Raw genomic sequence first — 21,281 nt, forward strand, 5'->3', positions numbered from 1 at the left:
GTAAATTCAATTTTGTTTCTAGTATGTGGGTCCAAGCATGTAACAAAGCTGTAGCCTGTTAAAAATAAAAAGCAAAATGTAATGTCTCCAAAGTAATTAAAAATACTTGGTATATTCACACAGTACATGGTATATATTTATATCAATCATAAGGACTGTTGAAAGACTTAAAATGAGTTCTGAGAACATAGGGAAATATGCTATGTTCATGATGGGAAAACACTATATTGTATCTCATTCAAATTATAAGTTCAGTGCACTTCTACTCAACATCCCTATCGTGTTTTTCATGAAAGTTTAGAAATTGTTTCTGAGATTAATGTGGAGCAGTAAAAGATCATGAATGGTCTTACATTTCTGAAAAAAAGATGAAAACATATTAAAAACTTTAGTAATATATTGGTATTATAACAAAGAAATAGACAAATGTAAGAGAATAGAGAGCTAAAATAGGACCATGTTTACATGGAATTTGACAGGAATGCAGAGCAGACTATTCTTCCCACCCAGATTAGCACACAATTTGTGTATTTTCACTGGTGCTCAAATTTGTAGGCTTATTATAGTGGGCTTTCTATTCAGATGGCAAATTTTCAGTAGAAATTTTGCAAGTCATTTAGTGAAAATTCATATCATGAGAATGATAGTGAAGATTATAATCCATATCTGTAAACTATTTAAAAATGGACTTATGACAGCGCTTGTCCAGGATGGGGGTGGGGAGAATGTCATGTGTATGGAACTAATATGCTTAAAGAGGATGTTAACTATATCTGTAATATCTTATTATTTAAATTATTGGAAACAAATATGACTAAATATTAATAATTTCCAGGTGGTGAGATTAAGGTGTTATATTTTTCTTTGTACTTTTCTACACCTTTTGCATTTCTCAAAATATATTATATACCTTATATTGATGAAACTATATTCTGCTAACAAGTCAAAATATTGAATAAACCTAATCCTTGCCAGGATTTTAGAAAATTATTTTTCAAAATAAATTTTATATGTGTAGCTTCATTACTTTCCAGAAGAATGGGCTGATTATTTTTGTCATGTGAGAGATACCCACCTTTTTCTTTATAATGTCTCTCTTTTCCTTAACTAGCTCAGGTAACTTGTTTACTTAACTAAAGATTCTCCACGGCACAGAGTTTCATATCTTTTCTGATAATTGGGGGTAAAATATTAGTCTTGAGCTCATATATAGTAATCAATAAGTAAACTAATGTTTTGATTATTCTTTTGAAATGTCTGTACAATGAAACTACAAAAAAAGACCAAAATGTATGATATAAATATATTTTAATATTTAAAATATACATTAAGAGCATGAATAAATAGACTAATGGCCAAGATTTTCATTTCACATAGAATTTGTTCACTTTATGAGAAAGAGAATTTAGACCTCAAAAATATGATTGCCTATATGCTGTTATTCAATTTTTAAACAAAAATTTGTTTTCATTTTTGGAGATGACAAGGTCAAGACTGAGCGAGAATTGCCTCCATTTATATATGGACGAGATTTTAAATGCCAGAATTTTCACTACAAAGAGGATCAGTATTTTCATGTTCATGGAGGAATTGAATTTGATATCAGCACTCCTTCAATTGAGAATGCTTTGGAAGATTTTAAGGTTTAAATTATTATTGTTCCTGAAATGGTTTGTCATTTCACAACTCTTTTATCCTATTCTCCAACCAGAAAGAGTCGCTGTTGGTACAGGCACTGGGCAGCTCTCCAAATGATTATCTTCACAACTCACTAATTTCTTCAAACATTACATAACATATATGAATTAAGTGCAAGTATATCTAAGGTCTTGTGTTAAATGTCAGAGATAAAATGATAAATAAGCTAGGCGCAACTATCATCCTTGCAGAATTTACAGACTTCTAATGGACCACATTTGCCCTAGAATAGTTAACCGAAGAATACGGTAGAAATCCCTGAACATTAACTACATAGTCTTCCATTTTTCTCAAAGATTAGTATTAGAACAGAGATCCTCTGGAGTTTGAGAACAAAATTCATCTGGAAAACATGATACATTTCAATTGTCACTGTTTTTCTACCTTCTCCATATTCTTTTTAAAAAATTTTCCTCTCTAATCCAAATTAGGGATTGGATACATTCAGTTATTACCAGGGTCACTTGGGATTTTTTATTAAAAATTTGTCCTTTACAGGTATAAAATTTCATCTAAAATAAGTCTTACAATTGTTTAGATTTGTTTAAAGATTTTGTTTTAGTAACATAACTTGTATTTTAGAACAATTTAGAAAAAATACGGGATTGTGCTGCTAATACATTTGCAGAAGATTCAGGATACAAAGAATATTACTCAATACCAACCATGAAATTAAATGGAAAAAGGTAAGGAACTTTTAGTAATTATTCACAGTAACACAACTTGTTGAAAGCAGAAAACAGGAAAGTGTCAAAATGCAAAGGCTAACTTAAAACCTCAGGATGGAGATCCTAGAACAATAATAACCCCTGTGAATGACTACGGACTCTACAAAGTATTAAATGTTATATTTATTACTTCATACACCTTGATACATTCTGTGTAATAATCCTTAGACATTGTAATTTGTTCTCACAATGAACACAGTGGTTAAATGGGGATGGAGGTTGGGGTCAAATCCTATGGGCCCACTGAAAAGCAATGGACTCAGCACACACCCCTTTGTTTCCGTAAGGAATGTGATTTTAAATCCTCTTCCTCTTCTGGGTCTTGTTAAGCCTGTGTTCTCTTAGAGCACCATGTTTCTCTCAGTATTTTTAGGCTCTTTTATGTATGTTCTTGGATTTTCACAGCTTGGAAACTGAAATTTGTAAATAAGGGAAATAGAATGCAGAGGAAACATTTGAGTTGGAGGTAGAGACTTGAGGTTTTAAAGCGTATTGGAGTTTGTTTTGTTTTTCTTAAAGTCATGGAAGTAGTTGAGAGGCTAGGGCCATGTCAGGAACTCTGGAGAATAGAAACCTTTAAGGAGGGTGGGGAGTAGCAGAGGAGAGAGAAAAAGAGACTGAGAAGGAATGATAGAGGTAGAGGAGAAGCGAGAAAGTATGATAGCATGGAAGCCAAATGGAGAGAAGTTTTAAAATATGGTAATAGTTAAAAGCATCAAACTCGAGAGAAAAAGGCCAAGTTGATTTAAGACTGAGGAAAGCCCTCTAAATTTGACAATGACTTGATAAGAGAAGATGTGGTTGTAGAAGGCTATGTGTAATAAGTTGAAGGATAAAGTCGGGGAGAGTTCATGGGATGTGAAGAAGTAAAGACAAAGATTATAAATTTCTTTCAAGATGCATGGCAGTGAGGAAAATAAGAGGAATAAGGTAGAGGGAGAAGCAGATAAAAGATGAAAGGTGGATCTTTCCACTGAATACTGCCTGGATGCACACAAGGTACTAGAGCTAAAGTCAAAGACCATGTGGCTAACAGCCTCCATGATTTTGAAGGGAACTAAGAAGTAGATCTCACTCCTCTGGAATGGACAGTTGGTGTGCATCTCCCTGGAGGAGGAATCTCTGAGGGACCTAGCACCTGTAGACGTACTCCGTGTACGATTCTTGCCAAGCTGGAGCCTCTTCTAAACAAAGGTTTATTCTCCCAGGTTCTAGTGTCTAGCGGGACATGAATGATCCTGGAAATGCAGGGAAAGAGCTGGAATGAAGACTGTGCTGGATGAGAGGTTGTTGTGGGTGAAGGAGTATGGTTGGTGTAAGCACCCTGCCATTGCACCGTAAGGGATCCAGTCATATCACTGCAGTGGGATCTCATAGTGGAATTGTTTCTCTAGTTTCTGACGAATGCACAGCATTTGGTTATCAGTGTTGGCAAATTGTAGACGGATGGATTAGAATGTTCAGACTTTCAAAACCAGCATAAGCTTGTTTCCTAGACCCAGCCAGCATGGAGTAAAAGTGAAAACCACAAGAGGAGTAGTACTATTTTCCTGGCTCCTGAGCCAATTACCAGTGAACCTTCAGTTCCCTATAAAATCTACCCCCACAGAATTATTTCTAGAAATCTTGTATGCCCATGGGTCAGCACTCTCAGCTACTATGACATATTTTCAGTCTCCTTTCCTTCCTGTAATGATCCACTGCTGGAACCCCAGAGCCCAACAGCCCCAAGAAGGCAACTCGATACTGATGTCACTGTTGTCTCTGACACTGCTGCTCCTGGTTACAGAGCTGGCATCACCCCTGGGCTGACTCCTGCTGATGTCTGGTAGATAGCACGCATCAAATATGAGATGTGTTGAAGCCAATTCAATGACATAAAGATAATTTCTTTCCCAATTTCATTGGTTTCAAACAAGTGCTGCCTTGAGCCCCTAACAATTTGGTGCAAAAACAGCTCTTTCAGTCATTTTGCTTACAGTTGTTTCTTTCTATGTAGGGATCTTCTTTCTGTGTTGGTCCTGGACCAGAGAATAATCTGAATGATTGAAAACATACCATCTCAAAATCGCCCCTCTTCTTTGCTTTTAGGGGCACTGTTATTGGGCTGAGCTCATGTATCGTGATGTTCTCTTTCCTCAGAATGATTTACTTCCTAGGAGACTCCCGGTCCCTAATGAAAATAGGATCATTTCCACTGGCCTTCCTGCCCTGCTTGGAAACATCTAAGTCCTACTAGATTCAGTTTTGGCTTAGGTTGTATTTTTCCACCATACCAACATCAAAAAATAGGAGCCACAGTCAGATACCCAGGATTTGGCAGACCATGAAAGTAGAAGAACTCATGAATTATTAAGATGACAATGATTGGAGCAAATAGATGAGTTGATACTGATACTAAAATGTCCTACTCGGGGGAGAGCATACCAGCATCATGATGCTGTTGTGGATGTTAGGAGGCAGGTCAGAAATCAACTTGACGTGACGGTGGCGTGTCAGGGAAGTGTGATGTTAGAGGGTCCTACTGCAGTCCCTAAGCTGAGTGCAGATGCCCAGCAAACTATGGAGGGAGTTGTTTAAAAGTGAGGCTCTGCTAAAGCCCCTGCTGATGCCTACGCTTAAAGTTTTGAGTAAGAACAGTGATGTGTCACTATGCAGTACTTGGATGAGGGCTCACTCACAGTGCTGGCCACCTGGGATTTCTGTGCTTCCAGTAATCATCTCTGTGTGGGCCACTGTTGTCCTAATGCACAGGTTGTGTATCCAACCTTGCAGGGGTTGGGGGGGTGGTCACACAATTCTGAGGTCAGAGACTTTTTCAGGGTACGGTGATCTTTACCACCGGTTGCTTCTCCAGTTTCTAGGGTAGGACAGCTCCCTGCTGGTTTTGGATGTTTGATTTGTATTGGATGATTAGACCAAATTTCTAAAAGCAGCCTACCCTCCCTTGGTATTTGTTAAATTCGTAAGTTTGTTTCATCGCTTGGGCAGTGATCTGGGAGTACATCACTGAGTACCAGGGCTCCAAATGTAGTCAGCAGCTTCTGATTCCATAGCAATTTCCCACAGCCAGAGCCAGCTGCCTGGAGAAGTACATGAAAAGACAGAGGTTTCTGACACTGGGATTCTCTTGGAGCAAGATGATGTAGAGCTGGGCCAGCCAAAGACCAAAGGACATCCTTAGTGTAATCCCTCATGCCTAGATCTATGGACACAGTCTTATGGGACTTGGGGTATGTGTATATGGTGTCCACTCTTATCAGTGTGTGTAATACCAAGGAAAGGTGAGCCGTTTTCTTCCAGAAATTTAGTTTAGTCATCCAGTGCAAATCAAGTATCCAGGTCTGATCCATTCAATTACTTAAGGCCCATTAGCCTATCACCACTATGATCTGAAAGCCTTCAAATCTGGGTAAGATTCAGAATACCTGCTCCTCAATTTCGGAGGCTGGAGTCTAGTAAGTTAGGCAAGTTCCCATTGATGAAGGTGGACAAAGTGGCAAGTCCACCACCTGGCCTGGCACTATACCTGAGAGGTGTGGGTAAAGAAGCCTTTAGTTTATATTCTCGTAGTCTGGTTTCCTTTGGGGGAAGAAGATGGTGGATATGAAGAATGACAGCCTCAAATAAATGCTAACAGGTCCTCAAATATGTCTCCATCTATGCAGAGGTCTATTATATTCAGAAAACTGGGATTGAAGTAAAGGTCAAAGAAGAGAGGGTATTAGCCCCTGATCGGTTCATAATAGAGTGTTTTCCTAAGATCTTCCTTTAACTGATCCATGGGGCCCCCGTGATTCCACCTCAGCCTCTGGGCAAGGAGTTTCCTTAGCATAGAGAGTCACCGACTCACTCTCCTGGAAATTAGCACAATGGAAAAAACTTCTCAGCATCCTTAGGAGAACGAATAGTCCCTGAGCAGCAAAGTGAAGAGCCATGGGAGGGGGTTACCACTGTCAAGAATACTGTTTTTACAGCAATCAGTAGTTGCCTTTAGAGGAGAAACCCAGGGAACATTAAGAGGCTTCCCACTGGCGGAGGTGGGGACAGCAGCTGAGACACTCACCACTGAAATCTGGCAATGGGGAAAGGTAACTCATGGCAGAAGTGGAGGAAGGCCACCATTTTCTTTTACCTGTGATGATAAGCAACCCCAGGGAACAGAGCCACTCAAGATGTTGTCATTTTTTCATTCCAGAGTGAGAGGGGACTGGGCCTATTGCCTACCTATGATTCAAGGACCTGGTGGGTTGGAGTTTCTCTAGCCCACTGTGCAGTGAGTAAAAGTCAAGCAGCCATTACCCAAAACATCATTCCAAATCAGACTCACGGTACACTCTTGAAAAAGCAAATGTAGACATAACTAGATTAAAGGAATTAAAAAGTAAATTTGTAAGAGGAGATTAAGCAGATGGTTAGAAGGTAGACCTAGAAATCTTTCAACCAGAGTTAGGACTTTCAGTGGCTTTTAGGCAGTGCCCCTAGTCAGTGGTATCGGAAAGACAGAGTCAATTAAAAAGGTCAGTATGGAGAAGATACTTGTTATAAAAGACCTGATTAATAATAGTTGATAACCATGTCATTAAAATACTTACAATCAAGTACATTTTAAACTATATTTTGTATTTGTTATAGAAAATTGTAATTGTTATAGAAAAAGTTTTGCCAGCATAGAAAAAAAGTAACAAATAACTTCCAAGTCAGAAAGACTTAAATTGTTTTCTTTATTTTTTTTAATAGCTACTATGTGATCAGTTTTGAACTTGAAACTTTTTATCAGCAACTATATAAGACACAGTGGTGGGGAGCCATAAATGAAATAGTGAATAATCTGAGACTGAAAAGACTTCCACTGACAGATGCTCAATTACATGAACAATTTAAGAAAAAATTTGGTTTCAAAAAAGCTATGAAATGCAAGGTATTTCAGTGATTACCACATACTTTAGTGTAAGAAATTATAAATAAGTATATGTCTCAAATTTTTATCATAGGGATAAATAATAGGTTAAATAAAGTCTTCAATATGCAATTAAGATTCCACATTTTAGCAGCTGAAAAGCTCTACAATTCTGGATTACAAACTTCTGGCCAGGTTACAAAACAACCTGTTTATGAATGGAATTGTGATTAATCTTAATAACAGCTAAATATCTATTGAGTGCTTATTTTGTATGCCAGACATACAAATACTATAAATTCTTAGAACAAATTCTTTCAAGACACTGGTACTATTGTTATCAATCCTATTTTACAAGTGAGAAATTTGACATGCAATGAGTTAAGGATCTTTCCCAAATCACGCAGCTAGTAAATTGCAGAGGCAGGCTTCAGTCGTGGCGACTAAATCTAAGGAGCAAACCTGGCATCCTGAATCAAACCTCTGTATCTGCTTCAATATGCTTTGACTGACAGCTTTTGGAACTGATAAATTAAGTGGTGAGCTCACCAGTTTCAAAGGATACATTGACATTTACTTAGCATTTATTTGTTTTAATGTCCACAAATTTTAAGCTTTGATAAACTATTAGTTTAATTTAAAAATATTATTGCAAAGCAATTACACGCTAATAAAGACGTTAAAAAAAATTGAGTTGTCAGAACATCTAAAAGAGTGTAACATTTTCACCTCTCCACTTTGAGACATAGAGCAAAGAAGACAAACTGTATTCCTATAGCTATATATTTCAAGTGTCTAGACTTCTAAATTAGATTGTTCTTAAATCAGAGAAGGAATTCAAAGTCCATTTGCTTTTTAAATAGTTCAGAAAGATATTTATTTCCTTGTTTTAATTGTCTCCAGAGAAGAAAGATCTACAACTTCTCCCTTAAAAAAGGACGGGAAAAAAAAACTTCCCCAAAATATTTTTTAAAGTTCTCAATGTTTCTTTATAGCTCTAACAACTTCCTTGCCCATGGATCTTGTGAAAATTCGACTGTAATTGCACACCAATCATGTGATTATATTAATATATTTCATTGTACTTTTCTTCCTTTAACTAAACTTTAGATGTATTTTGAAAAAACTAATTCTGGCCTTCCTAATAATTTTAGAGTATCCCATTTGGTATGAAGTCTGCTGTTGAAAGAGGATTATCTGCTGTTTTCCATACATTTAGCCGTAAAACTTCAAGCTCGACGATCAATGTTTCAGATGAGGCAGGTTATGCTATTTTTCATCAAGCTGCTCTACACAACAGAGTTCCAATCATATGTCAACTGTGCAATGCCAACTTCAATGTCAACCAGAGACGCTTTATTATACTTAGCCAAGGTACCATAAAGTTTTTAAATCTTAAAATGTTTTTCTTTTACTTACCCCTATTCGGCATTAGGAATGCATGTTGATTTCAGCACAAGGTTAAAATTTAGTATTGGAACCTAGAGCAGAGTTGAGGTTTTTGTTTCACTTATCTCAGAGAGGCTCCTTTTAGTTCTCTAAGTATCACTTGTTGCTCCCTTATGTAGTAAATATTATTTGTTTATTGTGTTTCCCTCATTTGAATATAAGCTCCATGAAGGGCAAGGATTTGGTTTAGTTTGCCATGGTATCCTAGTGCCCAGAAGAAAACCTGGCATTGGTAGGTGCTTGAGAAATATTTGCTGAATGAATGGCTTGATGGATGAATTCAGGGTAGCCTTTTTTTTTTTTTTTTTGCGGTACGCGGGCCTCTCACTGCTGTGGCCTCTCACGCTGCGGAGCACAGGCTCCGGACGCGCAGGCCCAGTGGCCATGGCTCGCGGGCCCAGCCGCACCGCGGCACGTGGGATCCTCCCGTACCGGGGCACGAACCCGCGTCCCCTGCATCGGCAGGCAGACTCCCAACCACTGCGCCACCAGGGAAGCCCAGGGTAGCCTTTGATAATCACTGACATAATTAATATACAGTGATGTACTGTAGAAATTCTGAGAAAAGGGAGATAAATAGAGATCCCAGCAGAACATCCATTTCTTATCCCAGGCTCTTAACCAGGTAATAGTTTCTTCATACTACATAAACTTATATTTAATAACAAAAAATTCCTCTATAATCATAATTTTAGGATTAATGAACTCTTTAAGGCTAACCTGGTTTAAACTTTAAACAGCAAATTTTCTTGATTATTATTGTAGATATACATACATATTTATATGTTCATTGGAATAAATTTAACCAGTATAAAAATAATAAAATTGAAAATAAAGTGGAAGCCCTCCACAACTGAAGAGGGAAATAAAATGTTGGGAATAGCTGATGCAATAACATTGGCAATAAGAAATGGCAATTTTATATTTTAACTTGCTGCCTTAAGAGGCTGTGTTAAAGTTTCACACCAACACAAAATGTGCTGCTTTAATCCTATTGACTACTGATAAATTTCATAAATTTCCCCCTATCAGTATAATTAAAATGTTTTGGTATTAACATGCTTCTATTACTTAATTAAAATATTCAATACACAATGAACTTAGTTAAAATAGAGCAAAATTCAGTCAAAATGCAATGGGTGGCCTGTTATTTAAAGATGTGTTTTAAGTGTTTTTGGTGTAAAAAAAACATTGGTAATTAAAGTGTCTCATTCATCCTGTGACTACATAGATTTCCATTTGCTTAGAACTGAGTAGAGTTTGAAGTACGGAAAATGTCTATGTGTTATTACTTAACCAACACAAAACTGCCCCCTGTGAGTTTTGGCCAGCCACGAGCAAGGCAGCGTTTCTGGGTCTGCTCTGATGCAATGACAGACGCATGCCCACACCCAGATGACTTGGCCCAAAATTACACTCAGTCCTGCTCGATGTAATCCTGTCACCTGCATCTCAACATAGTCATTTTGTTCTCCTTCATATGAGTCAATGTTGACTAATTTAGGAAACCTTTTGCATATTAATAATCATACTTCTATGTGTATTCCCTTTTAAAACAGAGTCATCAAAACTAGACATGAAAAAAGAAAGAACTGGTAAGACATAAGTAAAATACTTGGTGCATTTTTTAAAGTTTATATATTAAAACTTTCCTTGTAGTATATAATCTTCAAAATGCTGTCACATGAGAATAACACAAAATGGTTTTTATATACATTTTGAAGTGTACATTTTTTCTACCCATGATTATTTATTCATCTCTTTCTTAAGTTTTGGGGGATGGTTCTCTTTTTTTTAACCTTGGAATTTGCAAATTATCTCTACTTATTTTTGTAAAATCAGGCCCCAACGTGGGTTTTATGCCTAAAAAAAGAGCAGTTAATATTATTTAGATATGCTGCCATCTAGTGACATTAACAATCTATGAGGTCTGAGGAATGAGTCATTCTTGCCGAGGTGAGAGACTTGACCTAAGTATTGTGTATGATGAAAACAGAAAAAAATTTAAAGGATACACCTTCTATATCTATATCTAAAAGGCTATACCTTCATACTCTATATAGGCTAATTCAAGGAGGGTTTATTTTTAAAGAAACCATTTACAAAGACCTGCATTTTGTAAGGGGAGGGCAATAGTTATTCAAACCAGCCACCTTCCATTGGTGGAAGAACAGCTAACGTGAGATGACCAGAGAGGATAAGTATCCTGACCTCATCATCCTCCTTCTCCAGTCTCCTGCCAGGGCTCCCCATTGGCAGTTACTGACAAGAAGCCAAAGGACAGGGGTTGCAAAATCTGCAGAGGCAGAGAGCAGGGAGGGTCTTAGAGGGAGGTGAGTGGCCCTGGAGGGGGAAAAGAAAGCTTATCTACAGGCCCACCTACCCTGTAGGAATTTGCAATTGAGTAACAACAGTACACCTCCTGCATTATTGCTCTATTTTTTTCCCTTTTTCTTTTCTAAATATTACTTATGGCTACCTTGTATAATATTATTTATTTGTTTATTGTGGCTTCCTCAATTGAATATAAGGCCCATAAGGGCAAGGATTTGGTTTACTCTGCCGTAGTATCCTAGTGCCCAGGAGAAAGCCTGGCACTAATAGGTAGTTGGGAATAGTTGCTGTGTGGACACATGATGGATGAATGCAGGGTAGCATTTCACAATCACTGGCATTATTAATATACAGTGATGTACTATAAAAATTCAGGGAAAATTCAGGGAAAAGAGAAAAATGGCTTTCAGGTCCCATTAGGACATCTGTTCTTTAGACCAAGGTTCTTTCTCTACCCGAGAATGATTTCTTCAGACTACATAAACCCCTCCAGGACTTCCCTGATTCGAGCATGACTAGGACAGTGTTTCTCAGCCTCAGCACTACTGACATTCGGGCTTGATAAGTCTTTGCTGTAGGGGCTATCCTATGCACTGTAAAATGTTTAGTAGCAGCTGTGGCCTCTACCCACTAAATGCCAGTAGCAACCCCAACCCCAGCTGTGACAACCAAAATATCATCAGACATTGCATATGTCAAGGGGAGACATTTCGTCCCACTATTATTGGATAAACTTTCAAGTATGTAGGAATCACACAGGTATCTTGTTAAATGCAGGCTGATTCAGAGGGCTGGCTGAGAGCCGAGAGCCTGCATTTCTATTAAACACACTTTAAAGGAGTAAGAGGGGGGTGTAAGAATAGTATTCCTGCCCCTGGGTTGTGCTGAAATATTTTTTGAAGGAAGGTAGAGAAGAGAAGGAGAGGGTCAGTGGGGAGGTTAGCATTGTTTAAAACAAACAACCAACCAAACCAAACCGAACAAACAAACTTCAGTTCATTTTGATATGTTTCTCCTGCTGAGCTAATTGTGTTTCATTGATTGAAATGAACCAAAATGTTCTTAGTGCTATGATTAGGTCTCAGTCTTTGGGGGAACTTATGCTCCTGAACCATGAACTTCAACTTGCTTCTCAGTCCCTGCCTGCCCCTTAGGTGGATCAGGATGGCTGAAGGGGACTGTAATTGGGTACTTCCCTTCCCCCAGGTAGGTTAGGCTCCGATAAAACCTCAGTAGGTTAGACTCTGGTAAAATAGTTTCTCCTGAGGACCGACTGGCCTTGCTAAGAAAAATAGAATGCTTTGGTGTATTTCCAAATGGTTCCTTTCCCCGTTCCCCTGCTGGAAACACAAGGGGGTATTTCTTCAATATTAACTGTGAGGACCTGGTCGAGCTTCTGGAGGTAAAACTCTCTAAAGCATGGGGACCCCTTATGACTGGGTCCCCTGGGGTTTCTGACTATCAGAGTTGTCCACACTGAGCCACCAGCAATTTGTCAATTACACATCAGGTTTTCTGACCCTGCCACTGGTTCCTATAGAGGTTTCTGCTCTTGGATTTCTGCTCCAGTAAGTTGTGATTCTCTGTATCTGCCTGTCTATCTCTCTAGTTTTGGAAGCAGCATTTTTGCCATGTGACCTCACTTCTCTAATGGATCTGAGAAGAGTTGTTCATTTTTCAGTTTGTTCAAGTTTTTACTTGCTGTTAGGATGGATTGGGGACTTTTAAGCTCCTTACATGCCAGACCAGAAACTGGAAGACTAAGCAGTAATTTTAAATAAATAGATTTGGGTCAGATGTTATAGATTATCAAAGGCTATGATATAGAGCTTAGACTACTAAGGCAGGCAGGAGGCCATTGGAATTTTCTGAGTTGGGAGAAAAACAGTGCTGCACTGAGGAAATACCATTTTGGCTGAGGAATAAATAAGACTTAGGTAGACCCCAATCAGAGAAGTGTAGTTTGGGAGAAGGAAGCTTTCAGACAGCAGAAATAGCCCAGGGTGACCGGATAATTCATCATCCAAATCAGGGAGTTTGAAAATGGAAGGGCAGTATTAATAATTATGCTGGGGCAACAGGCATAGACCAGTACTTTCCTGGACGATCGGTCACCCTACATTTGAGGAGCTACAAGAAGGCCCAAATAAAGAGAACAAGGTGTGTATGTTGCCTTTCTTTCTTTCTTTCTTCCTTCCTTCCTTCCTTCCTTCCTTTTCCTTTTTGGAGGGGGGATGGTTCAGGTTAAGTTGGAGCCAGTGCATCCTTTTCCTGTACTAATGATCAGGTAGCCTCAAGAAGTCACTAAAGAATTTTAAACAAGGAGGTAAAAAGATCAGATTTACATTTTGAAAAAGTGGATTGGGAAGGGCAAGAACAAGGTGGGGATATCAGTTTGGAGATGTTTATGGCCTTAAGTAGGGTGGTGATGGCAGTAAAGATTATGTTCTAGAGATATTTAGACTTGGTGATGGGGACTGGTTATGAAGATGAAATGAGAGGAGTCTTTCAGGTTTCTGGTTTGTAGAACTGGCTGGATGATGATATCCTTCACTGAATTAGGGAGTGATGAAAGAGGATCAGGTTTGGAGGAAAAGATAGGAGTTCAATTTTGAATATGATAAGTTTGAAGTGGTGTGTGGAGATGCCTAGTGAGATGATAGATCTGGAGCTTGGGGAAGAAATCAGACCTAGAGACATAATCCTGGGGGTCATCAACTTATAGATCGTAAATGAAGCCACTGAGAAGATAAAAGTCTTAAGGCTCATTTAGATATCAGGACAATGAAAAGGTCCCAAAGGAGATTGCAAATAAGTGTCCAGAGATGCTGGAGAAAAATAAGAGTGTCTCATATCACAAAAGCCAAGAGAAGAAACCTTTTTAAAACGGAAGAAGTGTTCAACTTACTGTTGAGAAGTTAGATGAGACTTGGAAAAACACCCACTGGATTTAGTGACATAGAAGCCTTTTATGAGCATATTTTTTTCAATTTTAAAGAACCTTATCTCCTACTACAAAACATTTGAATAAAATGGAAAATAATTTAAACAAGAAATAGTTTATAGGGCTTCCCTGGTGGCGCAGTGGTTGAGAGTCCGCCTGCTGATGCAGGGGACACGGGTTCGTGCCCCGGTCCGGGAAGTTCCCACATGCCACGGAGTGGCTGGGCCCGTGAGCCATGGCTGCTGAGCCCGCGCGTCCGGAGCCTGTGCTTCGCAACGGGAGAGGCCACAACGGTGAGACGCCCGCGTAACGCAAAAAAAAAAAAAAAAAAAAAAAGAAATAGTTTATTTTATGACTTTTATACATTGACTTAATTTTTCAAATATTTAATATTTTCAGTGTTATTTATTCTTCTTAACTTATAAAGAAGTATTTATTTTTAATGATCAGACATCCTGAGTTAAATAAAGAAGTATGGAGTTGCCTAAGTAAATCCTTTTAGTGATCTTCTTGGAGCTTTTATATCACAATACTAAGCTCTGTTGTTGGACATTAAAAAGGCATGTTTTTCAGAAATGTTAGCTCTTTGACCATTGAAGTAATTGTCCATCCATTCTAGGTCCAACACCTCTACACCTGGCAGCACAGGCTTGCTCATTAGAAACAACCATGTGTCTACTTTGTTTCAAAGCTGATTACACAGTTTCTGAAAAAAGAGGCTGGATGCCAATTCACTTTGCTGCTTTCTATGACAATATCTGCATCATAATTGTTCTCTGTAGGAAGGATCCTAGTTTACTAGAAGCTGAGGCAACAGCTGAGTAAGTTATTAAGCATTTGTAAAAATATAAATTTCTGCTTTCATGGCTTGCCCCAAACACTGACACTAAAAGGACTGGTTGTTATGAATGATTTGAAAGGCTATGTTGGGCTTACTCTGCTGTCCTTTCTAGTCACTGTCTTCTCCTACCACTTATCTTTAGAATTTATAAAAATGGGAACTTCTATTAACCTATGCATATTTTCTGGAAGAATAAGGAGTAAGCCCTAGGAAGTTTTTTCTAACCTTTTCCCAAAGGTGTGATTCTACAGACTAGTTTATCAGGCTAACTACTGATACTTAGTGTCCTGGAAGAAGCATGAGACAAGGGAGGAGAAAGTTGTTCTAAATTGGACCTTATACAACCAGGGGGCAGCCTGAGGGCTCCAGACCAAGGTGGATAGGCCGTGGACAGTAGGAGAAATATCTAGTAGTATCCAGAATAGAAAGACATTAAAAAAAAGAAAATAACTTTGCAATAGGGAAACATCCCAAACGGTGTTCTGTTTCACAATTTAGCAACCTTTAGGGTGGAGGTAAACCTTCTCCTGAGGGTACATTCTTGGCTAGTAATCTAGATACCAGGTTATTATTTTGGTTTAGGCATAGTTTCAGATATTTTTGGGTCTTCAAATAACTTCTCGATTATTATTCAGTGTAGAAATAAATCCTCCCTAGGTTGGGGCAGAGATGTGTGTGGAAAAGCTTTTGGGAAACCAGGGTCTCTGGCTAATAGATTGTCTGGCAAATGGATTCTGGAAAGAGCCATGGAATGTGGAGACCTGAGTTCAGTTCCTAGTTCTGTCATATTTTGACAATGTGTCTTTGAGCAGAAGGGAGCTAAAAGACTGGGTGGATTGTAAAAGGTCAAACAATTGAAAATCAGAGGTAGAAGTAAGCTATCTGTGAACGTAAGGAAGAAGCAAAGGATTCGTATTCGTAGAGAAGACAATTACCAAGGTTGAGATCTATGTGGAGTCAATGAGGAGTGTGACCAGGCTGGTACGTATGAATGTGGAGCACAAATGAAGATATGACAAGGACCTGAGAGATCAGGACACAGACGGTAGTTAGCATGGGTGCTGAATAGAAGGAGGCATGTTGGCGAGGCAGCCAAAACATGAGCTAGGCTGGCGGAAGAGGACCCAGTTGGCAGGGGGCAGTGGCAGCGTGGAACTGGAAAGGGTCATAATATAACTTGCTAACATATTTTTCAAGTGAGGAACATCAGAGTGATGGTGTTAGAAGTCGGAGTTATCTTTATTCCTACCACTGAGTAGGCGAAAGACAGGAACAGGAGGAGAACTCTCCCATTAGAGTAGAAAAGGGAGAAAATGAAGAGGTGTTTACTCATAAAGGATGAGTTTCCCCTGGGCCCAGGAAAAAGAGGAGAAGCTTGGGGCCAGCTGGATATTAGTGAGCGTTCAAGGATAGGCAGCAAGAGAAAGGGGCTTCATGAAGAGAAGAAGGCATGGGTATAAGGATAAAAAATAAAAGTAATGTTTGAGGCAATGTGATATGGTGAAAAAAGGCAGAGGGACTATGTATGAAGACTGTGCTAATAAGCACCTTATTCATCCCTTACACCAAAACTGTCAGCTGATTTTTGTTACTCTCATAATTTTACCGACAAGAAAGTAACGCAAGTTGCTTAAGGTCACATTGCTAGTCAGTAGACCTGTTAGTTAAGATACAGTTGAAGTTGCTGTGACAAAGCTAGCCCCAAATATCTGTAGTTTAAAAAAGATAAACGTAGTTCTTTTTCATGAAGTCTGGGTTGGTGGTTGAGGGCTGGCATGATGGCTTGGCAATATGAGAGACCCAGACGTCCTCTTGTTGCTTCTTCACATGTGGTTTCCATATCCTGGTACAAAATGGCAGCTCCTGCTTTCATTATTATGCCTGCATTCTAGCCATGAGAAGAAAGAGAGAGGAAAAGTAATGGCCCACTCCATTTCTCTTTAGGGAATTGCCCAGGTAACTTCTACTAACATCACACAGGCCAAACTCAGTCATGTGGCCATACCTACCTATACGAGGAGGTAGGAAATGTAGCATTTGGCTGGACTGCCATGTGCCCAACCAAAAACTCTTCACCATCTAAAAAGCAGATGGTGGGTTTTTGAGAAAAACTGTTAGTTTCTGCCACACTGAGGAAGCTGGGATTTGAGAAGTCAACATGAATTGTAAAGAATGGGTTAGCAACCGCATAGCACAGGGAGATCAGCTCAGTGCTTTGTGACCACCTAGAGGGGTGGAATAGGGAGGGTGGGAGGGAGACGCAAGAGGGAGGAGATATGGGGATATATGTAAATGTATAGCTGATTCACTATGTTATAAAGCAGAAACTAACACACCATTGTAAAGCAATTATACTTCAATAAAGATGTTAAAAAATAATAATAATAGAAAAAGAAATGGGCTGGAGAACTACCTGAGCCTCAGTTTCATCATTTGTAAAATGGGCTGATAATACTTGCCTTGCTTTTTCCTTCACTCATAGAATTGTAGGGAGCCAATGAGATAGTATAGTCTAAGAACTCTGTACATTATCAACTTCCAAACAAATTGTAATGCATGATAATCAAGTTGGGAGGGAGGGTAGGGGTAGCCAAGGCAAGGGGGGCAAATCTACTGACATGTGGAATATACAGAACAACACTATGTAAGGAAGAGAAGATGATGTATAAATCAGACTTCCTCCAACAGCCATTTGGATAGTTTTACAAGAAGTAAATTTGACACTATGTGTGTGCTCAATTATTATGACATATTCCTTGATTTTTAGGAATCAGTGTACTCCACTGTTACTTGCTGCCACTTCGGGAGCACTGGACACTATTCAGTACCTACTTTCTCTTGGAGCTAACTGGAGAAAAACAGATATTAAAGGAAATAATATAATTCATTTAGCAGTGCTAACCTTTCACACGGAGGTTCTCAAGCATGTAATAGAGTTAAATATTCCTGAACTCCCAGTTTGGAAAACTTTGGTAGGTGAGTATAGAACACATAATCTCTTTATAAATAAATGTTCTGATCATTATTCAGTTTAATTATTGGTACTTATTCTGAAATAAAACAAAGTAAAGCATGCATCATATTTTGAGTTAAAATCAGAAATACAAATAATACTGGACTATTTTTGTGTGTGTAAAAGTAGTTTTATTTCTAAATTAAAATAAAAGAATAATAACCCAGACGATATTTCACACAATTATATTTATTTTTGTTTTCCAACTTGCTCCAAAAGTCCAGCCATCCTCGGCTCCATTAAAAAAAAAAAAAAAAAGAGGTAGGAAATAAAGTTTGAGTGGAAAATATAAGATTCCTTCCAATTCATTCCTCACATCCTAATTTTAGAGACAGATTCAACAACATCTTTCCTCATATTTTGATAATGTTTTGTGAAAAATTCTATTTGAGGTTTTTCCCCCCAATTTATATTCAGTCTAGCCAGAAATATAATAAAGGTAAGAGTTACTGGCCAACTGAATGTACACATCTAATTTTACTCCCTCTCAAGACCCTACTAAAATTACATAGAGATTAAGTAGCAGCAAACAAGCATTGAAGAGAAAACAGGAAAAAGCAATAAAATATTGAAAACAGACAGGCAAGGCTTAGGACCTAGCAGACCAGAGCAATCATTCCAAGCCAACTCTGGAAAAGCTGAGAATGTCTCAGATTCACACCATAAATCCCTAATAGGCTGGCTGGAGAACTGGCAGTGCCAGTCAGGAGTGCTCTTTGCAGAGGCTAACCAGGAAAGACCTAAAGATCTAAAGTGGGGATTCTCCCCAACTGACAGGAAACTGGGAATCTGACCCAAGAGAAAAGCAAAGGGAATTTCAAAGATGATAGCAAATAGAATTCCCAGAATGGAAACTGTGTACCCAGACCAAAAGGAAAGTGTGGGAGGAATGACCAATAGGTACAAAGAAAACTAAGCAGATGAAATAAAATAAGGAAATTATTACCTCCAGGAAAAACAAAAGTAAGGAGACACAAGGTAGTACACTGCAGTCCTTAGCTGTGAATAATATCTGTATAGGCATTATAATGTAAGTGTTGAATTTTCATTTAACTAAAGACTATAAATATAGGGAAGGGGGGGAGCAGAGGAAATGGCAGAGCAGTGTTGAAAGAGCTAGTTTCCCATTTATCATGCCATGAAGGCAGTCAATGATGTCTAAAATTGATATAGCCAAAGGTAACTGTGTATAAATATTTAGAAATGTGGAGATATGTAAATCACAGAAGGTATAGGGAAAGAGTCCAGAGTGGTACTATCTGGAGAGAGAAATTCAGAAAAGTGGAGAGAGTGGAGTAAAGAACTGTTATATTTTGCTGTAGGCTTTTTAGTAACATTTAACTCTGAATCATGAGCATATATTACTTTAATAAAATAAAAACTAAAGGAAAAATTAAACAAATTGGAGAATGAGAACTAACATTTCTCCCAACAACTCGTTTTAGGATGGGATAAGATAAATAAATATTTAAGATTTTCAACCTACTGGTGCACAAAGTCTGAGTAACTAGTTTCAAAACTGGCTCAATACCTGATTTTGGAATTTACTGGGTGCTGGGAACACATTCCAAGTATATCAGCCCAAGAGATACTGGATGGGGTTTTCAGTGTTTATTTATATGCATATATATCATTATATCTTAGTCTTTTGAGAGGTAACTAAGAAGACTATCCTGCTACTTTGGATAAAGGCTAACACATTTGAAATGCAGTGGTAGGACCTTCTGGCCCCTAACAGTAATAGCCTAATGGCACAAAAAATTCTTGACAGCCACTCCTTCCTACAGCGATTGTTGGGAAGTCCTGATAATGACATGAACACAACCATAACCATGAGCGTCTGGCCACTGCTGCTTTGCTTCGTGCCCTATAATAGCTCTTTCTCCTCACACTACCCATTTCCACTATGAGTAAAAGAAGAATTAGAGTTTATTAGAACTCCCCGGGATTAGCTCTTGGAGTGGAAGCTGAATTTTAAAAGAGAGTACCATGGAGTGAACCAGCTAGGTAGGAGTCAGGACCAGATTTGTTGTTATAGGGGTTGGGTAAAAAGAGATGAGCAAAGGTATTTCTATGTGGTTTTGCGTGAACCAGAGATATTGTTTAGAATCATGTATATTTGTATTATTTCCTTTCTGGAGTATAAGTTCATTCAAGATTTTTTAAAAGTATCTCCTTCATACTCAGGAAATGTATAAAGCTTTAATGGATATTAAAAGTTTATTGTCAGTAATGTAGTTTACTTTGCTGTCCTTGAAAACCCATACTCAAATTTTATCCAACAACTGATATCAGGCAAGAGAGAGGTATACTATTTTCCAAGTGAATTTGAACCATGTGGCCAGCCAATCTAAGTCATTCAGACCAAAGATTAAAAATTTCAGAGTTTTTTAATACTAAGTATATAGATTATAAACTTCAAAGAACATGGGTGTTCAATCCGTTTAAGCACCTCACATGCACAGAGGGGAATTTAATGAATGCAGTTGGTGGTGATGTTGGTGATCTCAACTCATGGCTTCACTTGGCCTGTACAGAAACAGAATCAATCATTCTATTACCTCTTATGAAATTACAATGTGTATTTTTCTGTTGAAAACTTACCAGAAATGTTGCAGTGCGAAAGCTATAAACGAAGGATGATGGCTGTCATGTCTTTAGAAGTAATCTGCTTAGCAAGTGATGAATACTGGAAATGTATTTTGGATGCAGGTGATGTAAAATCTATTAATAATCTATCTTTTGCTTATGCTATTTTATGTAGAGATTTATTCAGTCAATCACTTTGAAATGTATTTTTAATTATGGAGAAAACTTTTTAGTTGATTTTAACTTTCTATTTTTCTAAGATCATTTCCTTTACCTGTAAACCTTATATTCTATATTCCAAATGGAAGCTGCACAGGATCAAAAAACGATATAAATCTCATTTCCCTAAAAGTTTGTGAACTTAAAAATTATATTAAATTACTTCATCATACTATCCTTATGTTTACTTTCACTTAAAAATTATCCCTATTCTGTATTTGTACACTTTATTTGTAAAAATAGCAGTTGCAATGTCAGGCCTGGGTTTGTAACTAGCTCTACATTTAGAACTTAGGCTAATTGCTTACTCTGTCTATGCCTAATTTCTTCATTAATAAAATAGTTACTACCTCACAGGATTGTTTTGAGAATAGCACTTCCCATTATAACTTTCTGAAACGACAGAAATAGTCTATCCACACCATCCATTATGGTAGCCATTACTCTAATGTGAATATTGGGCACAAATGAGATGCTTCATAAATATTTGTTGAATGAATGAAAAATTTATTGTAGGTAGTCCCCTAATATGTTCCTAAAAACATGTACAAAAAAGCTCTTTGTCC

General features: G+C 38.1%; 1 protein-coding gene across 21 annotated transcripts in view; it reads left to right on the top strand.

The window, feature by feature from the left end:
• ANKAR (ankyrin and armadillo repeat containing) overlaps positions 1-21,281 on the top strand; it is a 96,697-nt gene that overhangs the window by 7,972 nt on the left and 67,444 nt on the right. For 19 of the 21 annotated variants that reach the window (XR_003677117.2, XR_003677118.1, XM_055089024.1 and 16 more), the window contains exons 4-10: positions 1,480-1,643; positions 2,281-2,384; positions 7,167-7,347; positions 8,481-8,700; positions 14,673-14,874; positions 17,662-17,870; positions 20,515-20,619. Coding sequence is in view for 19 of the 21 variants with exons in the window: in XM_055089024.1 (XP_054944999.1) it covers positions 1,480-1,643; positions 2,281-2,384; positions 7,167-7,347; positions 8,481-8,700; positions 14,673-14,874; positions 17,662-17,870; positions 20,515-20,619 (1,185 nt within the window). In the remaining 2 variants the exon portion in view is untranslated. Of the gene's footprint in view, positions 1-1,479; positions 1,644-2,280; positions 2,385-7,166; positions 7,348-8,480; positions 8,701-10,334; positions 10,371-14,672; positions 14,875-17,661; positions 17,871-20,514; positions 20,620-21,281 lie in introns of all 21 variants that reach the window. The other 2 variants (XM_055089042.1, XM_055089036.1) reach the window with 2 other exon arrangements.

This window comes from Physeter macrocephalus, chromosome 2 (assembly GCF_002837175.3).
Source record: "Physeter macrocephalus isolate SW-GA chromosome 2, ASM283717v5, whole genome shotgun sequence".
Lineage (NCBI taxonomy): Eukaryota > Metazoa > Chordata > Mammalia > Artiodactyla > Physeteridae > Physeter > Physeter macrocephalus.